We start from the raw sequence: 20090 nt of genomic DNA, 5'->3' as shown, positions 1-20090 counted from the left end.
AGTATTCTTTTCAATGGCCATTGCAGCACAGAAGACGCAGTGAACATCGTGCTCTTCCTCACCCACAAGCAGAAGGGGGAGAGGCCACAGCAGCTCTTCAACATCCCAGTAGATTGCAAGAGGCAGGGAATACGTGAACGGATTAAGGCAGGGAAAGCTGAGTTCAGCTCTTGCATAAGTGGATTCAGCTCTGCTGACTTTCCTCCGTGACCAGAAGCACTGTGAGGGGCAGTAGCAGCAGGGCCCTTCCTGCAGCTAGAGCAGAGCTCTCCAAACTGAGCGTAGGTGGACTCCAACTCCTTCCAGTATTAACTCTGTTTATCACGGCTGTGCCCAGCACGGCCCCCATGGTCTGCCAGGCTGTCCCCTCTCCCCACGCTCGGGTCAGCTGAGGTAATGGCATGTGTGCCCAGCAGGCTGGGGCTTGCTCAGCCAGGGCTGCGCTTTGCTGGGCTGGCATCGCTCACCGCTCTGACGCCAAGCCTGATGCCGGGAGAAACATCCCTTCCTACACCATTTCCACCAACTCTACCCCTGCCACAGACAGGGTAAAAAAAGACACTAAGATGAAAATAGCATGGAGAAAAGAGGTGCTAGCTAGCACTAACAGACTCCAGTTCAGTGAAACTAGAGATGTGAGGTTAAGTATGTATTTATAGGTTTCAGTACTACCCAGTTATTTTTCTGTGAAGCCCTAGGCCTTGCCGGTGTAGAAATTTGAGCCCAGCAATTCCTAGAACAGAGAATGATGGCAAGCATCCCTCATCCTTGTTTGTACTGGACGAGTTGCTTTTCCATCCCTGATACCAGAATGGTTTCATGCACCTTCCCAGGTCAACAAAGGAGGCAGCCGCCAGGACTCCGGAAGGGATGCAGTTAAACCGAGACTCAGTTTGAGCCAAGAAAAAACACCCTCTCATCAAAAAAGGTGTGCCTTAGAAGCACACTGCGTAAGGGAATAACCCAAGATACCACAGCTAGCAGAGTCTCCTGAAAAATACATTAGTGCTGGAGACCTGCCGTCCTCCAGCATTGTCATAATTTATTTATCCATGACACAAAGCTCTCATCCAAAATGAGTCCATTTCCCAGCAATGACTTTAGCTTTTGTATGGTTTGAAAGCCAAGAAACAGGCAGGTCAAGTCGTAGACCTCAGATGTCGCAGCAGACTGAAGACGGTGCAGATTAACAGCCTGTCTGCCTCCTCTCATCTCTAAAACATCAAGCTTTGCTATACTACAGTATTATTTTCCAAGGTCGTCTTTTTAAACAGAAGCAACAAAACTGCCTCCTTCCCCCCCATGATCCAGAACACACTTTGCCCACACAAATCAGCACAATGCAAGTTAGCTCTTTAGATGAGCACTATTCAATCCATGAGGCCTTGGGGCTTTCTCCTACTGCCATGGGCTCCCCACCTCAGAATGGCATCTCACCTGCCAGCAACAGCCCCAGCCCGGCAGGCAGAGACTGCTGGGAGCATTTCACGAGCTTTTCTCCTCCACCCTGTCCCCAAGCCAAAACACAGCGCTTTCCATGGTGATGCCGGAGAGCTGGGTGCCAGCCTGCCCAGCCCCAAGGAGAACGAACCAAACCCAGGGCAGTGCTGCAGTCAGAGGAGGAGGTCTCCGGAGCAGTTTCGTGTTTCATCCTGTGTTGGCAGGGCTGGCGGAGGCAGTTTATTCATGTTTACTCAGGAAATAGCACAGATTGCAGCTCACGTTAAAGGGACAAACCGACTGTGGAAAGCAGGGAGTCAGCATTTACACAAAGGCCACTTTGGATCTGACTTCTACGGTGAAAAAACAATGGGCTTGGATCTAAATTTTGAAGGAATTTCGTAGTTAAAAATTGGCGATGGGTGAAAACAGTAAATGCAGACTGTGTGGACTCACAACAAAAGACTAATCTCTGCAAGAACACACATGCTCTCCTCTTACAGCAGAGTTTCATTTCTCCCCTCGCCTGCCTCCCACCACATGCACCACGAGCCAAAGCAGCAGCAGGGCAGCATGATTAACGTGAGGAAGCTTAATAATTGTAGAGATTAAATTTCTCTCTTAGTAAGAGGAACTACCTCGAAGGTGAGCAGCCATGTTTTAGGCTGGAAAGACCTAAAGAAGGGGAAGACCTGCATAGGGGCAAGAGAAGCTCTACTTTCTGCTCACAAAGACTAGCTGGCTCCAGCTATGCAGTGGTGTTTTTGCTTTGAATTGTTCTGTTGGGGTGTTTTACTCCATCATGCCTCTGCTTCCACCCAGGAGAGTATGCAGCTGCCCCAAATTTAATTCTGGGAGAAATTTGTCCCTTCTCCCCAAATCAAAAGAGGAAGTACTTAAAAGGGAAGTTAATGCATAGCCCAAGTCATTGATAAGAGCTCTAGCTTCTTGACAGTTCCTTCTGCTATCTCTTGGAGCTGTCTAAACTGAGAAAATAAAAATTAAAAAATCCAGACACAGCAACTCAATGAACTTCCTGCGTATGTGGCTACATTAGCAGTTCTGCCAAATGGAAGCTAACTTTCTGGTTAAAAAAGGCCTTCTAATTTTTGGATGTATCATCTGGATACAGGCATGAGCAGGCATGAGGTTCTGCTTTATAGAGCTCAGAGATCAAAAGGAAAGACCACAGCAACAAAACCAAAATACACTGACAAATCACAACACTGAGCAGCTAGGTAACATACACCCTGGTGGGATGAAGGCAGTTATCTTCCCCTTGGAAACTGCAGCAGTGTCCATTTCCATCGAGGTTATAGCATTTCCTCCTACTAACAGGATGGACACAAGCAGTTGCTGCCCTGACATGTGAGAAATGGGAATGTGATCTGCACTCAGGTACGGCAGGTTACAGGAGAGACTGCAGTTTGGCTGCTCACATGAGTCAAGAACTGCCATTTCTCCCCAAGGCTCCGAGCCTCAGGGAAGCTCTGTGTGGGACAGGACCACTAACTGCCTCTTGAAATCACTAACAATCCTGGATTTTTGCAATGTATGAGAACAGTATCTACAGAAAGACAGAACCCCACCTCCGGCAATCTGCTGCTGTCTGACTTTCTCTGGGCCCCATCACTGCTGATCTAAGGAATGGAGGAAGGCAGGTGGCCAAATATTTTAGTCACCTCCATGAGTGACAAGCCAGGAGCTTGCAAGGACAGGTGTAAATACAGAGTAAACAGGCACATACAAATGGCAACACTGGAAAAATGCTTACTTCGGCATCAGCATCTTGTTTTTCTCATAGAAGAGGCGAAGATCCTGCGGGCTGCTGGCCTGTAGAGGAGAAAAAACCATTGCATGAAGCAGTTGACAATGAAGGAAAGGGATTAGCATTCCTATTTCACAGTTACTCTGAAGAGCAGAGAGGCACTTTTCAATTGCTGAACCACCACTGACAGTGAGAACCTGCAGCTTGCTTTAGATGAAAAAGCCAACACTGTGCCAGAGTGAAAATACAGTACTTCGGACTGTTGTCTTTTTGTCCCTGACCTGGTTCTGTCTTGCTCTCCCCTTTCAAGGGCTGAGCTTCACTGCAGTGGGCCCTGATGCTCGGGTCTGAGCTGACCTAATAGCCTCACGCAGGAGGCTAAATAACCGCAGACGTGAGGAGTCCCAAATGACGAATGGCAGCTCCCGCTGAGAAGATGGATTAGTGCTGCAGGGCATTTGGAGAAGGGGCAGGGAGCCCTGCTGATGGGCAAGGGATCTGTGAAGAGATGAGGAATATGGGGAAACAGCAACTAAATTAGGATTTTCTACTTTAATTCCAGGAAGCCAGAAGGTCTCAAGCCACAGCTCCTATTTATGCAGTAATATACACAACTGCCGGGGATGCTGACGACAAGATTCCAAATTCTGAGAAATTGGATTAAAAAAAAAAAAAGAGAGCTAGGCACAACAAGAGGTTTAGGGCTGAAGTTAAAAATAAAATCACCAGTATACAAGCAGACACATAAAAACCTTCTAACGTCATTTCTCCATTTGTTTTTATGCAATGAATAATACAGGTCAGTAAATTAACCCTAGTGTCTCAACCTTTTCTGCTTAGGCAAAGTCTCTTTATTAAAGGCAGAACAGGCTGGCTGGCATGACACAGACATGAAGGCACATACAAACAGGGAACGAAGATCAGAGAGATTCATCTGCGATCAATTAACTGTGCAGCAGAGTGTGTTGGAAAGTGTGAATGAGGAGGCAACAGGCAGCTTCTCCTGATGTACAGGGCAGGCTCAAAAAAAAAAAAAAACCAAACCCTCGAGCCTTCCACCTACTTCCATTTCTAAATTAGAAGCATTTAAGGTCAATTAAGATGCTTAAAACAGCAAATCAGACCAGCCAATCTGCAGATGGCCATCAAAATACCACTAACACAGCCTGTCTGGAAAAGCAGCCACATAAGATGCTGTTTCAACATCACCTATTCCTTCTGGCTGAAGATGAAAATTAAGGATAACTGAGAGCTCAGTCCAAAACCTCAAGAGTCTCAAAAGTTGCTAATATCAATAGACTCGTGTAGTACCGATCAAGACAATATTTTTTGCATATTCTTAGCAACCCAAGCTTCACAGCTCTTCTATCAATTTATACCAATAAGAGCTACTGGATTCCTAAAAGAAGAAAATAAAGATTTCTTGGTTCTCCTTTCTGCAATAAGGTATCCTCTGCAGTTCACAGACACAGCAGGGACCCAACCAGCAGATGCCAAAATGCTTTTTTCACAAGCCATTAAAATGAATGTTATTTAGGAAAGCACCTTGTTACGCAGATGCCAAACTGCATCAAAATTTCCAATCACTGCCACTCAATTTGATTCGGTTCACTCAAACTCCATTTTACACCTTGCTTGATCATGCTCTGCAATTACATTCTTAATATTTGGCAAACTTGAAGAAGACAAGCATACACACTGCACCAAATGGCTTGGCCACAACTTTCTGCATGATGAGAAACACGCCTGGCAGATATCATGTACAAGGAGGAGCAGAACTCCACTGCGGGGAAGCAAAGCGCTTGCTCACATCAGAGAGATACAAGCCCTGGCTGTTTGCTCTGTTCATTTCCTGTCACAACAACTCAATTGTTTCACAAACACAATGAAGCTCTGATCTTATTTCAAACACTGTTCTGTCAGAAATTTTCCTGGCAATAAAGACAGAGTATATTAAAAGCAGTACACATGCAAAGCCCAGGTGGTTTGAGAGGGTTTCTGAGCACTAGTCTGGATAGAAACAAACTCCTCAGTAAAGTTCCCCTCCTCCTTGTACAAATTAAGGAGAGATCCCTCTAGGGATGTTGTTTCTCCACATTCTGTCATCTCAGTACAATTCCCACTTGTTCTGCAAGGACCACATCCAGAGCATCAGGCTTCTGCTCCCCAAGACCACTCTTCCTCCTTGGGCTGTCCCCAAGAGCCCACAGGTCAGGCTGGTCTCTGCTATAGGGAACAGAGTCATTTTAGTGAGTGCCCAGCATACCAAATTAATGGTAATCCCCAGTTGTGTAAAACTAACTGCATCTTCACATTACTTCATTATTAATAAACCAAAGCCCACAGTTCTGCTCCGAGCAGCAGGCTCCCAGGCTCACAGTAACATGCCCATTGCTCTCCTGCTCCATTCATAAAGCACTCATACCTTCAGCCACTTTGCTCACCTCTCAATAAATAGTGCTTCTCTGAGAACTAAAGGAAAAAAAAAATGCAGAAATGTTTGCAAGACACTAAAAATGACATTTGAATTCCTTCTTCTAGGAAGCTAAGGACTTAATTTGAAATCTGCCTTCCAGGCAGATACACCCTACCCAAGAAAAACACCCAAAAAAGCACATTTTAGGCACCTAACAACTAGACCATTCAAGGTACACAGAGCCAGCTGCTACCTGTAGGACAGCATCCATCTGGCAGGAACAGGGATGCAGAATGGACAGCTCAGTTTTCCCCAACAACAGGAGACACACCAGCAGGCCAATTCATGCCCTCGTTCTCCCTCTCACGTTACTAAGGAGCAGCTGCATTAGTGTAACTGGCTCTGCTTTTGTCTGGCCTTTCTATATATAAAGACAATTGGACAAATTCAATCCTGCCACTCTGTTAATTTGTCCTGAGCAGCAGTGGAAATATGTTGAGCCAACAAAGGCATTCAGCAGAACCCTGCCAAATCCCATCTGGTGCTGGCTGCCTCCAAGTGAATCGCATGCAAAAAGCACACAGGGTGGTGTTTCCAAAAGCACTCAGCACTGGATTTGTTGCGCTTGGGAAAAGGCTGGATCTCAGTAAGAGGAGGGCCAGAGACATTCACACCCTCAATGAACAGCACTGTCTAGTCAACACTTCACAGCAGGTGTATGGAATCTGCTTTTTTCTTTGAATCCTTTCCTTTGGGATTCCTGGGGATTTGGAGGTGCAGAGAGGTGATTCAGAAAAGGACTAAGTAATGATGTTTCTAGCTCAGTAGTTCCAGGGAAATGCTTGAAAACCTACTGCAAACACCTTCTGCTTGTGCAGTCTTAACAGCTGATATTTTAAGACTGCCACAACTAAGTGGTTGGCATTTGGGGGATCCTGAAAACACAAGGACCAGAAAAAAACAAACAAACAAAAAACCCTAAACTTTTTTCTTTAGCTGTCCATGGATGTTTTTCTCTCTACTCCCAACAGAGCAGGATCAGATGCACAAACACAGGTCCAAAAGCCAATGGCTCACTGACTACAGCAACAAGTCAATCACTGCACCCAGTCTCAGCAGAATAACCTACCACTGCCAGGAATACCTGTTCCCATTGACACAGGACAGTCAGAGGAACAGCTTTGGGAACAGAAGAGAAGCTTGCCTAACAAACTAGGAGTTCAAATCCTGGGTATGAAATCCTCCCTTCCCTAGTCTTCCTCAAAGGCCATTTCACAACATAGCAGTTGTTGTAAGCGATACATAATCCTAGTACTTACGCAGGCAGAATTAACCCAGAAATAAAGCAGTGAACTTGGTACACCAGGCTTAGAAATTAATTTTTCACCTAGCAGCTAGCTGGGATAAGATCATATGCAGGCAGGTTAACTGTTTCAGAGCTGCCAGACCAGGCAACAAAACTTGCATTTCCTCTTGTCCCTTCCTTGCTCCCCAGCTCACCCTCCTGCAGACACACACACCACACCCGTAAGGCAGCTAGGAGAAGATTCATGCAAAGGTTCAGGCAGCAGACAACTAGGTTGCATGGTCCTTAGCAGGATCTGATGTCCAAGTGGACCCATGCCACTGCCAGAGACAGCTCTGACACAAAGTGCATGTGCTTGGCGGTGTGTCTGCTTACCAGGAGCTGCCCAGTTTTTAAAGGGGTCACACAACAGAAACCACCAGGTACATCAGTGTGGGTTTTTTTTTCCGCCTCCACAAAAAAGAAAAGAAAAAGAAAAACTGAGGTCATTTAAGTGCCAGAGACAGCTCTGACACAAAGTGCATGTGCTTGGCGGTGTGTCTGCTTACCAGGAGCTGCCCAGTTTTTAAAGGGGTCACACAACAGAAACCACCAGGTACATCAGTGTGGGGTTTTTTTTTTCCGCCTCCACAAAAAAAAAAAGAAAAATAAAAACTGAGATCATTTAAGTCTAATCATATTTAAAACACCATCTGACCAGGACTAGATTGGTTTTGGAAGATATTTTAGGCCTTGTGTAAATCTTTTTCTGCCTTCAGTTTTGCTTCTGGTTGTCACTTGCCTATGTAGCCTACATAACCTCATGCTGGGCACTGGGTTCCAATCTTTTCAGCTTTTGTAAGACCAGAGAAAACCACCACACTCTCAAGGCATTTCTCAGTACTGGTCAGCAAGACCGGGAGGGAAATGCACTGTTCAAGTCCTGTCCTCAGCAACAGAAATGAAGAGATGCAAGTGCAGCCCACTTATTAGGCAAGGCAAATTAACAATTCTACATTAATACAGTGCTCAGCAAATCTGTTTATCAGGATTATGAATCCCATTAATCTCATCCCTACAGCAGTCTCACTGTTTTGTTTATGGGCATGTTTAATACAAAAAGCTTCTTAAGACAGCTTCACCAGCCGTCCTACCAACTGTTTACAGCTGAATATCAGCAGCTTCTTTTTGTCTGCATGCAGCGATGCAGGGAAGGGACAGCAATGGCTCTGGGAAGTTGCCTTGGGTGACCCAGCTATAGTTAATTTTAACTTTGAGACAGTTAGAAATCACATTCATGCATACACACACATCTCTGTCTTGATTTACAAGCACTTTCTGGATTGACAGCTGCCTCTGCCTTTCCACACATTTGATCTTTTCTCCATCTAACCCAGCTCCCCGAAGCCTTATTTTATTTTTAGACAGCTCATTCCTCCTCACTGCAGATAACATTGGAGTCCTTTTGGTTTGCATCCTCGTGAAGGTGCCTAATTGACTCATGCAGCAAACAGCCAGAGCACCCAAACGCAGCATGTTTCACGCCACCATGCTCCAGATTCCCATGGCAATCTCAGCTGGAGAGAGGTGAGGGGCTGTCCTTGCCAGCCTGGGAGGGAAGGCATGGTGAGGATTTAGCCTGAAGAGGTTAACGGCAAAAATCCAGTTCCTGGCTGCCCTGTACAACTGGGTCTGCTGGTGGCACTATGTGGAATCAGCCGTTATCTCCCCACCCATTTGTAGATGTCCCTCCCAAAAGCACTCATTCCTATTCACTGTCTCCCCATCACCTCTGTCCCTGCCCTTCTCTCCTCCTAAAAACCCTGTAAACAATAGCTTCTGCCTGCTCAGCAACCATCAGCAAATTCTTACAACACAGTCATGCCAACAAAGAAATAGAGCCGGTTAACCTTTATCTAGCTTCCCAACATCTGCCCTAGACAGGCTTCTTTCACCTGAAACTTGCAGCTAGGAGAAAGCTAACTATGAAACACATGGTCAAAACAAATAGATGGTGCACAGAAACCATCTGGGCTGAGCACTTCTCTCTCCCTGATCAAACAAATCCACAGCTGCTATTGCAGTAAACAAATGGGGCCTGGCATTTTGCTTCAAAAAGCAAACCCCAAAAGAGGAAAGGGCATGGGGAAAAATTAAAATAGAGAAACAAATTACCCCCATCACCAGCCCAACAGATGTTGGATGTATATGAGAAAGAGATAAGTTATCCGGTCAGCAAGAACAAAGCAAGGATCAGAACCTGCTAGGCAGGGACCAGAATCATAGAGTGGTTTGAGCTGGAAGGGACTTTAAAGATGTCCCTTACTGCCCACTGCAAGGCAGGGTATTGCCATGCCTCAGCCAGCAGGACACAGGCATGCAGGACCATTCTCACCGCTGGGCGAGCCTGGGGACACACACACAGGCAGAGGGCTGATGGGTTTCTGACCACCTGCCCTTTCAAAATGTTGTCTGGAGACCTGAATGAAGCTGACTAGCTTTCTTAAATTTTATTTCCTGTGAAAAGCCTTCTCTATAAGAACAAATGTTTTCAGAAGAACATTTCTGTGACATGCTTCAGTGACCAATGATGAAAAGCCACCTAATTCATTTCAAAGAAATCAGATGCCTCACGGTTGCGTGAGCTACGAAGCAAAGAACATCTTTGATAAAGTCACCATGTCAAATGATAACTGAATCATTTGAATGAGTACAGCATCAAGGTGCCTTTAGAGACTGAAAGGCACCACGTTACAAGACAGAACAACTGCAAGGCTCTCCTATGCACGCAGAGTCAAAGCTTACTTTCTCCGGGCCCACATTTTTTTCTTAATGAACAAATATTTATTTTCTTTTATCCTAACAGTCATTTTCTCCTCTCAAACAAAGATACCAACAATGACAGCAAGTGGATGCAGACAGTAAACAGAAGCCTTTCAGGAGTTTCAGTGTACTTTCTAGGGGTGTTTATAAAAAAAAAAAAAGAAACATGCAAAGGAAATGACGTCTTGCTCTAAATACAGAGCAAGTCAGTGGATGGAACATAAAGCAACGGAATGGAAGATTTTTACAGCAGCAGGGAAAAAATTACCCTGAAGAAGAGCGCTCTTGGCTCTAGACAAAACCAAAACATACCATTAGTTTGCTTCTGTATTTGCCCTTTTTTTTCCTGCAACAGATTCTGAATTCACTTTATCCTTCCTGATGATGTAACTGCACAAACATTCAAGGTCTTGTGTGAAATCCTAAAGAGCTGTAGAACTAAAGCTCAGAAAGTCCTGCACTTGGGAAAATTTACCTTATTACATAAGCATAGATCCCCCCCCCTCCCCCCCCCCAGCTGACTTTAGTTTTAATTTGGGTTGTTTGGTTTTGTTTGCATTTTGTTTATTTGTTTTGGGGTTTTTTGTTTGTTTTGTTAGGGAGTCAGGATACAGAGATGTCAGGGCATGGGAAAAGAGGTCCACAGTTCTCATCTGCCCCAACTGATCTAAGAAGCTGAAGAGTTGGCATCAGCTGACACATCAGCATGCAAATTCTAGGCTTGGTCTTTTTCCATGGATTAGAGACGAGCTCTACAGAGCTCACACATTAGAGAAGCAAAGAAGTATCAGCAACTCAAGCATCTCTCTGTTATGCTGTAAGACAGCAAGGAAAAAACCTGACAAGTACAGTACATTAAAACAGTGCTTGCAAGGGAGAGTCTGCAGATCTCATTCAGCCTGGAAGAAAAGTAATACGCAGTGTGGCACACTAATGATTGGGAACAAGAAAAGTGCACTGAGTCTAGATGAACTCCAGCTATGTATGATTAAAAATATATGAAGTAATTCTGAAGCAACTTGTGTAAGGCTGTGATGAATTCTCCACCACTCAAAAATTTAAAATCAGAGTGTGCCTTTCACCAAAGATATGCTCTAGCTCATCCAGAAGCTATGGCATAAATTACAGGGTGGAGTTTTACTGGACTGTGTTATATTTGGAGGGGCTGGGACTTGATGAACATAAACATTTCAGGCTGGAAGGGATTACTGTGAGATGACAGATAAGATCGTTTTGATAAGAACAGACTTAATTGCTCTCACAGCAAAGTCAATTTAGCTGCAGTACACCAGTTACCACCAAATCATCCTGAACGTTAACTTGCAATTACAACTTTCCTTATTGTCCTTCCATACCCAACAGAATTGTAACTATAAACTATACACCGAGTACAGCTGTAAATAGAAATAATTTTTTTTAAGTGTGGGCCTGGAAAAAACCCACTTCTTTAACTGATTCATGATGACTTTCTGAATAGACGACCCTTCCTAAGGATTTATAACCAGGAAATAAATTTCACTGAGATACAGCCCAGAGAAGGAGAGTTATATTCTAGTAACATATCCAGCACTGCAACATACAAAGCACCACACTTGTCAAGGTGTTCAACAGCCAGACCACCGTGAGGCCAGACTTCTGGGAGTTAATACTACAGATGACAGAAACATTAAACAGATCAAAAAGAAGAAGAGGAAAAAGCAAGAGAGAGTCAGAAACATTGCATCTAAGCAACTCACCTGAAAAGGAGCCTTTCCTGTTAGACACTGATAAATGATGGTTCCTATACTCCAGAGGTCAGCTTTGGCATCGTAGTGTTGAGACATAATGACTTCTGGTGCCTTTTTGTGGGAGAGAACAGAAATCTGTTTTATAAAAGATGTAGTGTGTTTTTTTTGGTTTTTTGTTTGTTGAGGGTTTTTGCAGGGGTTTATTGTGTTTCTTTTTTTTCTTTTTTTTTTAAGCAGCTGCAATAAAGAAACAGAAGTCACTATTATGCTTTAAAAACTCTTGAGCTAGATTCCCCAATAACCATGAAAGATTTGCTCCCAAGAAGACTGTAACACTACCTTGAAAGGGCCAATTCTCTATCTTGCAGGGAAAGCAGAGACTTTCATTCAGACAGGCAGACAAAAAAAAAACCTTATGCTGTTTGGCTGCTTTGGGCAAACTTAGTACTTTCCCTTCTCAGTGTAGCATTTTCTGCTAAATCCACTGGTACTCAGAAGAAGCCTTACTGAAATTGTACAGACACATCTTCTAAATCAAAGCAAGTAACAGGTAAATGATCAAGAAAAACGACCATGAAAAGATCAATGAGCAAAGGCTCACGGTGCACACATAAGCTTCAGCCTCCAGCCTGCTCTGCATCACTGATGCACCTTCCTCATTTAGCCCGCGATGGCAGCATATTAATTATGCTCCAGAGCCTGCTGCCAAGGTCACAGTTTGGGTTCAAAGGCAGATCTGTGCATTTCAGTCCAACAGCCTGAGCCCTGCTGTGCCTCACGCTCTGGTTTCAAATCTCACCCCATGCCCTCAGTTGCTCCCTCCCAGGCTAGTTCCAGACGCTGGAGCTGGAGCGGGCCCACCAAGCCCCACGGCGCAGGAGGCAGCATGCCTTCAGAGCAGCAGCAGCAGAGGGACAGAAGGGCAGCCTTGATAATCCCTTGTGTTTATAACAACGGATTTCATTGCAGTGCTGCCAGCATGGAACAGGATCAATTTTCTGATAGAAGTAAAGGCCACATGTAACGGAAAAAAAATGGCAGCAAACAAGTTGTGGACAGGAGCTCAGTCTGTCCCTAAGGGAAGCAGTCATAACACCAGCCAAAGCCAAGGAAGCAGGACAAGACCTGCACACGGAGGTTTCAAGTCTCAGGTGACATGGATCGTATCAGGGTTCAGACAGAAAGCTCATTCTGGCATGGATAAAATACTTTTTTAAATGAGCAAAATTAAAAGAGCAGCAATGGGCTGTGAGCTAAAGCAGGGAATAAGGACCTGCCTTGCCAGCAGATGTTCCCAGGGCTACTGCACCAGATCTACAACAGTAGTAGATTTCAAACATACCCCAAAATCCCAACTGAATCCTTCCTCCCTATCTTCTGTCAAATCCACCAGTAAACAGAGAAAAATATAAAACATTCTGAGATTCCTTGTAATGTCCAGGGTTGTTTAAAATAAAAAAACAGAAAAAGGTCATCACTAGCTTCCTCCAGCCCTTTCAAAAAATAAACTGGGTGTTTTCATTTACTTTCACAAGAGCCTCCGAAAGAAAAAGTATTACTAAAAATAGACAATTCAGGAAACTCTCACAGGAGAAAAAAATAATTACATCATCTTCACATATAGCATAGTTCAAATAAACATCAGGCTTCAAAAGAGAGGAAGTCTGCTTTGCTTGAGTTAGTACTGTGGAACAGACTACCAAACACTCCACCCCTGTGCAGGGCAGCACAGTCCAGCCTAACCCTGCCCAAAGAGGACAGGCAAAAAAACTTCGTGGATTAGACCACGTTCAAAAACCAGATGCCTACTACCTCAGGGCACTCGGAAAAAATTTCAGCTGAAATTGACCCACATCATCTCTTTACTTTGAGCTCACACACCCACATCCCCAGGAACTATTACGTGGTTGGCTTTAACATTTTTACTTCTGGCCTGGTTTTGTCATTTTTAATTTCACTGACTTGATGCAACACCAAGATCACGACTGCTGCCATGAGCACAAACAAGAGATCACACCTCCTCACATCCTGGTCCCAGAGGGGAAAGTACAAAGAAGGTACAGCAAAATCTGTGACTGCATAGGTCCGTAGATCTGAAGCGATTTTGCAAGACCAAAGAGCTAAAAAAAGTTGGAGATTTCACAAAACTGCTGTTAAACAGGGACCTTGCTCCTGATGCTACAGCCTTAACAAAAATAACTGCAAAGCCTGAGATGACAGCAGGCTGTCTCAAAAGGGCCTGCTGAAGCAGTGATTTATTGAGGTTCCTCTCCAAGGAAGCAACACCTCCAATATAGCCAGATGTGTGAAATATCACCCCAGCCCTCACTCTGTTGTTGCTGCTTTGCTCACAGCAGAGGAAAGAGATTTCATTTTCCAATGCCTTCAGTGGAGAGGCCCTGGTCCCCCCGGAAGATGCAGTTTCTGGGAGCAGACAGCAATCAATATCCTGTTTTGTTCAGTTTTATTACTGGTTTCCGATAAGGAAGTAAAATTTCACCTTTGGGGAAAAGACTAGTGAAAAACAAAGCCTTGCTTCTCAGGGGCAAAGCAAGAACAATACAGAAAAGCCCATAGGCGAAACACACTTACCATGTACATTGGTGAACCACACAATGTTGCTGCCATCATATTATTCTGCAGGTATCGGGCAAACCCGAAGTCAGCTACAAAGAGAAACAGGTAGGTTAGGATCAGACACCAGTCCTAGACTGCCTACACCTTCTCCAGTTGATTCCTCCCACTTTCCTTTCACTTCCCATGAATCTCCGCACCAAGTCTTAACATCTTAACAAGACTTTGACAGCTCTCTTCTGAAGCAGTAACATCCTTGCGCTAGTTATCGATGCCCACTACAGACACTAGAAAAGTCTAGACCAAGCCACAAAGTATCCAGAAGAACAAACTCACAGGCATTTTTCAGAGTTCAACTGCCACTTCTTCCAGTACCCATTTGCCTGCACTCTGAAAAGTCAGCTGCTGGAAGGTGGTAAAGCTCTTTTGATTTCAGTGAGGCTGTGCTAGTTTATACTGGCTAGTTCATCTGCTGCTATCTCAACTTTCAATTTGGGGAACTGAAAGTTCCCCTCCATTGAAAAGGCTGCAACGTAAGACACCCAAGAGAAACCACTACTTGCCACTACCCACATTTCTTGACCAGCCCTACTGAGAACAGTCTTGCTCCGTTCCTTTCGAAGAGCTTCAACAGTGCTAACCCCAGCACAAGGACAGAAAGCCGAGCCACAGTCCACCTGGTGACTAGAAAAGCCAGGGACAAGGAATAACAAGATGAATTACCTCTGCAGGTTACTCAGCATCTGATCATATGATATTTAGAGGTTCTCTCAAGGTTACCAGATATTTCAAGCTCTGAGACTGACACAGCTGTTTACACTGCCATCTGTCACTAATGAATTGGCATGGCCTGCTCTTCCCTGGACCATGTACTTCTCAGGGAAGCAGGAGGGAGGGGTTGCAGGGCACACTGTGCTGAAGAACAGCCGTGCCTGAGCCCTCCTCCAGCCTGTGCCTGCAGCTCCCAGTCACTTCCACCTCCCAGATAACTCTGCACTTCACAAAAAATCCTTCAGCCAAATGGGCAGCAACGTTACAGACTTTTCCACTAGACCTCATTTCTCAGCTGAACTAAAGCATTAACACTTCCTCCACAGCACAGGGTTCAGGCAAGGAACAGTTTTAGCTAATTGGTGTCAGCTTCAGCTCGTGAACTGTAACAATCAAAAGCCCACGTGTTCAAGGTGAGATCATCCAGCACCCATTTCTGAGAGACCATAGGGAACACGGGTGCTCTGTAACTGGATTTCTGGAGCATTCGTCCTAACTACTGGTCCAACTGTGCCACTTGCCTAATGTGCAAAAAGCGAATTTCTTCCAAATGCAGCTCAGAAGCCTGCCTCCAATTCAGGCTAAGTCAGGTGTGCCTGACTCCCACTATGCTCCGAGGCCAGCCAGGAGAGCAGCTAGTTTCAGGCCTTAAGACACCAACATTTACCGCAATTCTCTTAAAAGCTGGAAGACAAAAGTCACAACAGCTGCTCATTTCTTGGTAAGCTTGGAGATTACACACCAGTTCAGGCAGGCTGGTATTTTTTCTTCCCAAGGGAGGCATCGTTCAGCTTGGAAGTGGAGCAAAGCCTGCCCCTGCCCAATTTATTTTGTGTTAGTCTGTCTCTGCTTAAGAAAGTTCTTGCTCTGACTGCTTGGGGCCAACTGACGGTTATGCCTAGCAGAGAAACTAAGTAAGGATGATAAAAAAAGTTAGAGCACTTTAAAAAGTGCAGCAATTCTTTCCTCCCCCTAGAAAGTTCCCCAAAGAAAGCCTGAGGCTTGCCAAGCTCTCTCAAGAGCACTTAGGGTGATGTTTATAACAGGGTCTTACCGATCTTTATCCGAATGTTGTTGGGATTTGATTTCCTGCCTCCTGCATAGGAAAGGAGGATATTCTGCGGTTTCAGGTCCCGATGGATGATGCCTTTGCTGTGCAGCATTTTCATGGCACCTGCTATCTGCTGGAGAAAGAGCCTGATGGTGTCTTCGCTGAGTGTCCGCATAGCTGGGGAGGAGGAAAAAAAAGTAACCACAGATGAAAAAGTTACAATGACAGTTCTCTGAAGAGCCCAGAGGGCAGGTTACCCGCAGCAATTAGCCATAATTTGGCATTTTTACTTCCACGTACAGTGTTTTTTCTCCACACGCTATTTCTGGGTGATTCCTACAGGCAACAAGGGAGAGCGTTTGCATTCCCAGCTTATTCTCTGCTCAGGGCTGTTTTCAGCCCCAAGACTCTCATGGTGAGCTCAGGCCAGTGGTGGGCGTTGAATCTGGATTATCAACTGAGTCCAAAAGTGGCATTTGGTGAGGTTTAGGGCTTCCCTAGTCTGCCAGCCAGACCCAGGCAGGCACCAGGCAGGGCCTGTGGCCTGAGGAGTGGGAGCGTCGCTGCCTTTGAGCTACGGTCGATAGCGACAGGATACCCAAGGCCAGAGCTTTATCGCAAAGAGCACGTCTACACCCAGAGCTAAAAGCAAAGGCAGTTAGGATTGGGCTTTATGCTCACAGGAATAAGGCCCAGGCTGGGCCTGGAAAGGGTTGGTAGGTTAAAGTCAGGCAGCCAGTGAGGGTGCAGGGCCAGCAGGATCTGTCACCCCGGGCTGTGAGCCCAGGTCTAGGCCTAACGCTTGTGCGTCACCCCCACCAGACCAAACCACGACTCTAATCCCAAACTTGTGTTAGGATGAGCCACAATCCAACACCTAACAACAGGCCCCTACAGACTGCCATCTGACACCCTCCATCTTGCATCCATAGGTAGGAAACAGCAGCAAGACCATCTCAGAATGCTTTCATAAGTTAAAAAAAAAACAAACTACTGATCAGAATCTACAAATTTGGAAGCTCTGAACTGCACTCTCCCAAGACACGGGCTTCCCAAGAACTGTGGTGTGAAAATAAACACTGAAGGGATTAAAATAACATTCCACTAGCTCTTCTCATCAGAGCGATGCGACATTAGCTCTCGTTATTTTAAGAGCTACACGTATGAAACTCTTGCCAAAGCTTTTTTAACAAACCCCAGGATCAACAGTGCTACCAGCCTGCCTCCTTGCCAGTCCCTGAGCAGGTCAGGCTTAAAGCAAGCACCATTCCACTTGAATAAAATCATGTCTTTTGTGAAAGGTCCCTGTAAACTACTTGGGACTTGATTAGTGTTTTTCCAGCTGTTCTCTAGCAAGACATTAAAACAAGCTGGCAGGAGCTTCAAAATGCTACTCTACCTAGTCAGCTAGAAGGGAGGAATCCTTATGAAAACACAGATGAGGTCGCACACAGCTTTAACACAACACAGGAAATTAAAAGTCTAACTTCTAAAATATGAGCATAGGAAACAGCAAGGGACACAGATCAGTTAAAGAGCACTTACAACAGAAAATTAACTCCCACTAATCCAAAACATCACTGTTCCAGAAGGAGGCACAAGCCGAGCTGAAATGTCACCACGGCTGTCAACTGCTCCTGGACCCATACACGTGACACCAGCGCACATGCATAGAGAGCTGCTCTGCCCTCACTGGTCCTTTTCCCTATGAACTCCCACTCAGCTGGAATTCAAGAGACTCCTCTGCCAAGAAGGGGAGATTCTGTGAAGGGATTTTAAGGACATTAAGAGGCAGTCAGATGCCAGTCTTCCCAACGCACTTCCATCTTCTGAAAAAAGCACTGCCTCATCTTTAACAAGGCTTTCCCCGACCTCCTGCTGACCATTCTCTCTCTATCAAACGTACAGCCTCTTAGCTGATCCTAGCTGTGCTCAGTCTTCTCTCCAACAAAAGGTCTCTGCAATATTTCTGCTATTCCTATGCAGGGACATCTATTCAGGAATGGTTAAAACACCATCTTTAAACAAACTAGCAAGAAGTCCAAAGTTTTTTACCCAGTTCAGCTTAGGCCCAGAAGAAGACAGGCTGGCTCATTTTCTCCCAAACACAAAGCAAGACTTGAAACTTGGCAGCTCTTAACATTATTAAGCTAGGAGGCAATTACAAACTCCTGGCTAAATACACTCTGCCTCTAGAAGAGAAACCATGCTGTTGAGAGCCTTGTCCTGACCTGCAGTGCCAACAGTGTGCCATATCTTTAAGGTGTTACCCTCTCCTTTATATAATTTGGTAGCTGTAAGGCTAACACAGCACCAGTCACTATCCCTCAGCAAATCTGCTAAGACTCCCTAATGTGGGCTATAACTCTTTACACTGAAAACAACATCATTGCTACCAAGATCAAAAAAATCCACCCACCCAAAGAAAATAGGGCCTCTAAGCTACTAATTTCTGCAGAATTTAAGATTGTCCAGAGGTCTGTATGAAGCTCTCAGCCCTGCAAAGTTACTGTTTTCCTGACACACACAGAATCCAAGCTGGTGTCTTGAGCCTGCAGATTCCCCTCAACGTATCTGCTGTGGCATAGTGGAGCTACCATGTTGCTGCACAACAAAATTAGACAGAGGTCTGCTGGGTCCTCTGGAAGCATTAAATATCATGAATCCAGGTAGAGTAGCAAGGTAGCACTGCACAATTGAGATGCCGCTGCCAGTAACAGACAAGGGACAGTCAGTTACTTGGGGATCATACCCTCTTACATCAGTCCACTAACAGACACGCCGTAACACAGAAAAACAAGAGTCCTTATCTCTCATATTCAGCCCATCAGTCTACTAACTGACAGCAGCAATCTCCAACTGAAGAGCAGAGATATAAATACAACTGACACTTTCAGTGACTTCAGGACATTCATCTACAAGAGATCTTCTAGACCAGCTACCATCGACAGAGGGAGGGAGAAGATACAGAAGACTCATTCCATTTATGTGCCACCAAAAACCAAGAAAGTGTGGAGAATGAAACAACTCACTTTCTTTGCTGCATCCCAAATAGCAAACTTTTACTTCTGTCCCTGTAAAAATGGGACATTCTCATCTTCACCAGAAAACTGCTGGCAAAACACTGAAGTCTAGGCATCCCTGTGGTTGTCTGTGGTGAGCAACACATTCTTGCAGAGAACGCTGTTTCACAAGCCTTACTTCGCCATTACTGAGAAGTAATAATATCCCCGTGTTTATTTTCATGGGCTCCACTCAAGTGATGAGGCACTCAGCTTACTGCCTTGGGAACAGCAGCCACACAGGTCAGTAGATCAGAGCAAATATTTACTGCAGGTCACTGCAGGGCCCATGTGCCTCACAGCTCTTGAGGCAGAGGAAAAGGATGAAACCACCTAAAAAGTACCCTGATCAGAATATGCCGAGATGTTCAACCTGCCAAGAGGCTGCCAGGTAAACCACAGTAAACAGCCCTTTTCAGCTGATCCAAAGGTAGATGCACTGGAGTATACCCACTGATGTTACATAAAACCATTTTGGAAAAGTTATTTAGGAAAAAGAACTTCTCCTCTTACCCACAGGTGCCACAAATCTCTCTTTAACATGGGCCCAATCCAAATCATGCTGCGAGACCACACTGATTTATTTGGGGCCTGTGTTGTGACTCCCCCATGCATGCAGAGCATGGCCAGAGAGACTCCTGGGAAGTCTTCCATAGAAATCAGAAGACTTATTCCAGATAGGTCTACTCCTACCATACATATTCTTAATTACCTAGCTGTAGAGGGTGAAGAGATACACAGCAGTGCCTCACACCTCTTGTTTGCAAAGGGGTCCCCACACCACTTGAGATGAACTAGAAGCTCACAGCTCCTTGCACGTCATGGTCAAGCCAAGAAATGCCCTGCTCTGACATGAAGTTTTTTTTCACAGAGATCTGCTCTCCAAGATGCAGCTTTAAGAAAAGCCATGAATACGTGCTTACAAACTGTCCATCCTGTGTCAGAGCCAATTCACAGACTTTAAAGAAGAAATTATAGATCAGCCTGCTCTGACCTCCTGTGTACCCAAGGCCACAGCATTCCAGTTATTCCCACACTGAGAACGGTCACTTCTGTAATGCCTCCCCCACACAGAGACTTGCCACTCTCAGCTCAAAACACACCTATGGTGGGCTCTAAACAAGAGCAGCATCCACAGAGAACTATCAGAAGGGAAGCTGCATTATACCATCA

The 20090-nt window shown here is 45.2% G+C and overlaps 1 protein-coding gene across 1 annotated transcript in view; it reads right to left on the bottom strand.

The window, feature by feature from the left end:
- Nucleotides 1-20090, bottom strand: part of LOC104467444 (serine/threonine-protein kinase ULK1-like) — a gene marked incomplete at its 5' end in the record, with an annotated part of 74782 nt that overhangs the window by 37052 nt on the left and 17640 nt on the right. The window contains 4 exon segments of the mRNA XM_010081219.1: nucleotides 3215-3273; nucleotides 11469-11570; nucleotides 14052-14125; nucleotides 15859-16032. Coding sequence (XP_010079521.1) covers nucleotides 3215-3273; nucleotides 11469-11570; nucleotides 14052-14125; nucleotides 15859-16032 — 409 coding nt within the window.

Source organism: Pterocles gutturalis, unplaced genomic scaffold (assembly GCF_000699245.1).
Source record: "Pterocles gutturalis isolate BGI_N339 unplaced genomic scaffold, ASM69924v1 scaffold13624, whole genome shotgun sequence".
In the NCBI taxonomy this organism is placed as follows: domain Eukaryota; kingdom Metazoa; phylum Chordata; class Aves; order Pterocliformes; family Pteroclidae; genus Pterocles; species Pterocles gutturalis.
This window is presented reverse-complemented; position numbering and strand designations above follow the sequence as displayed.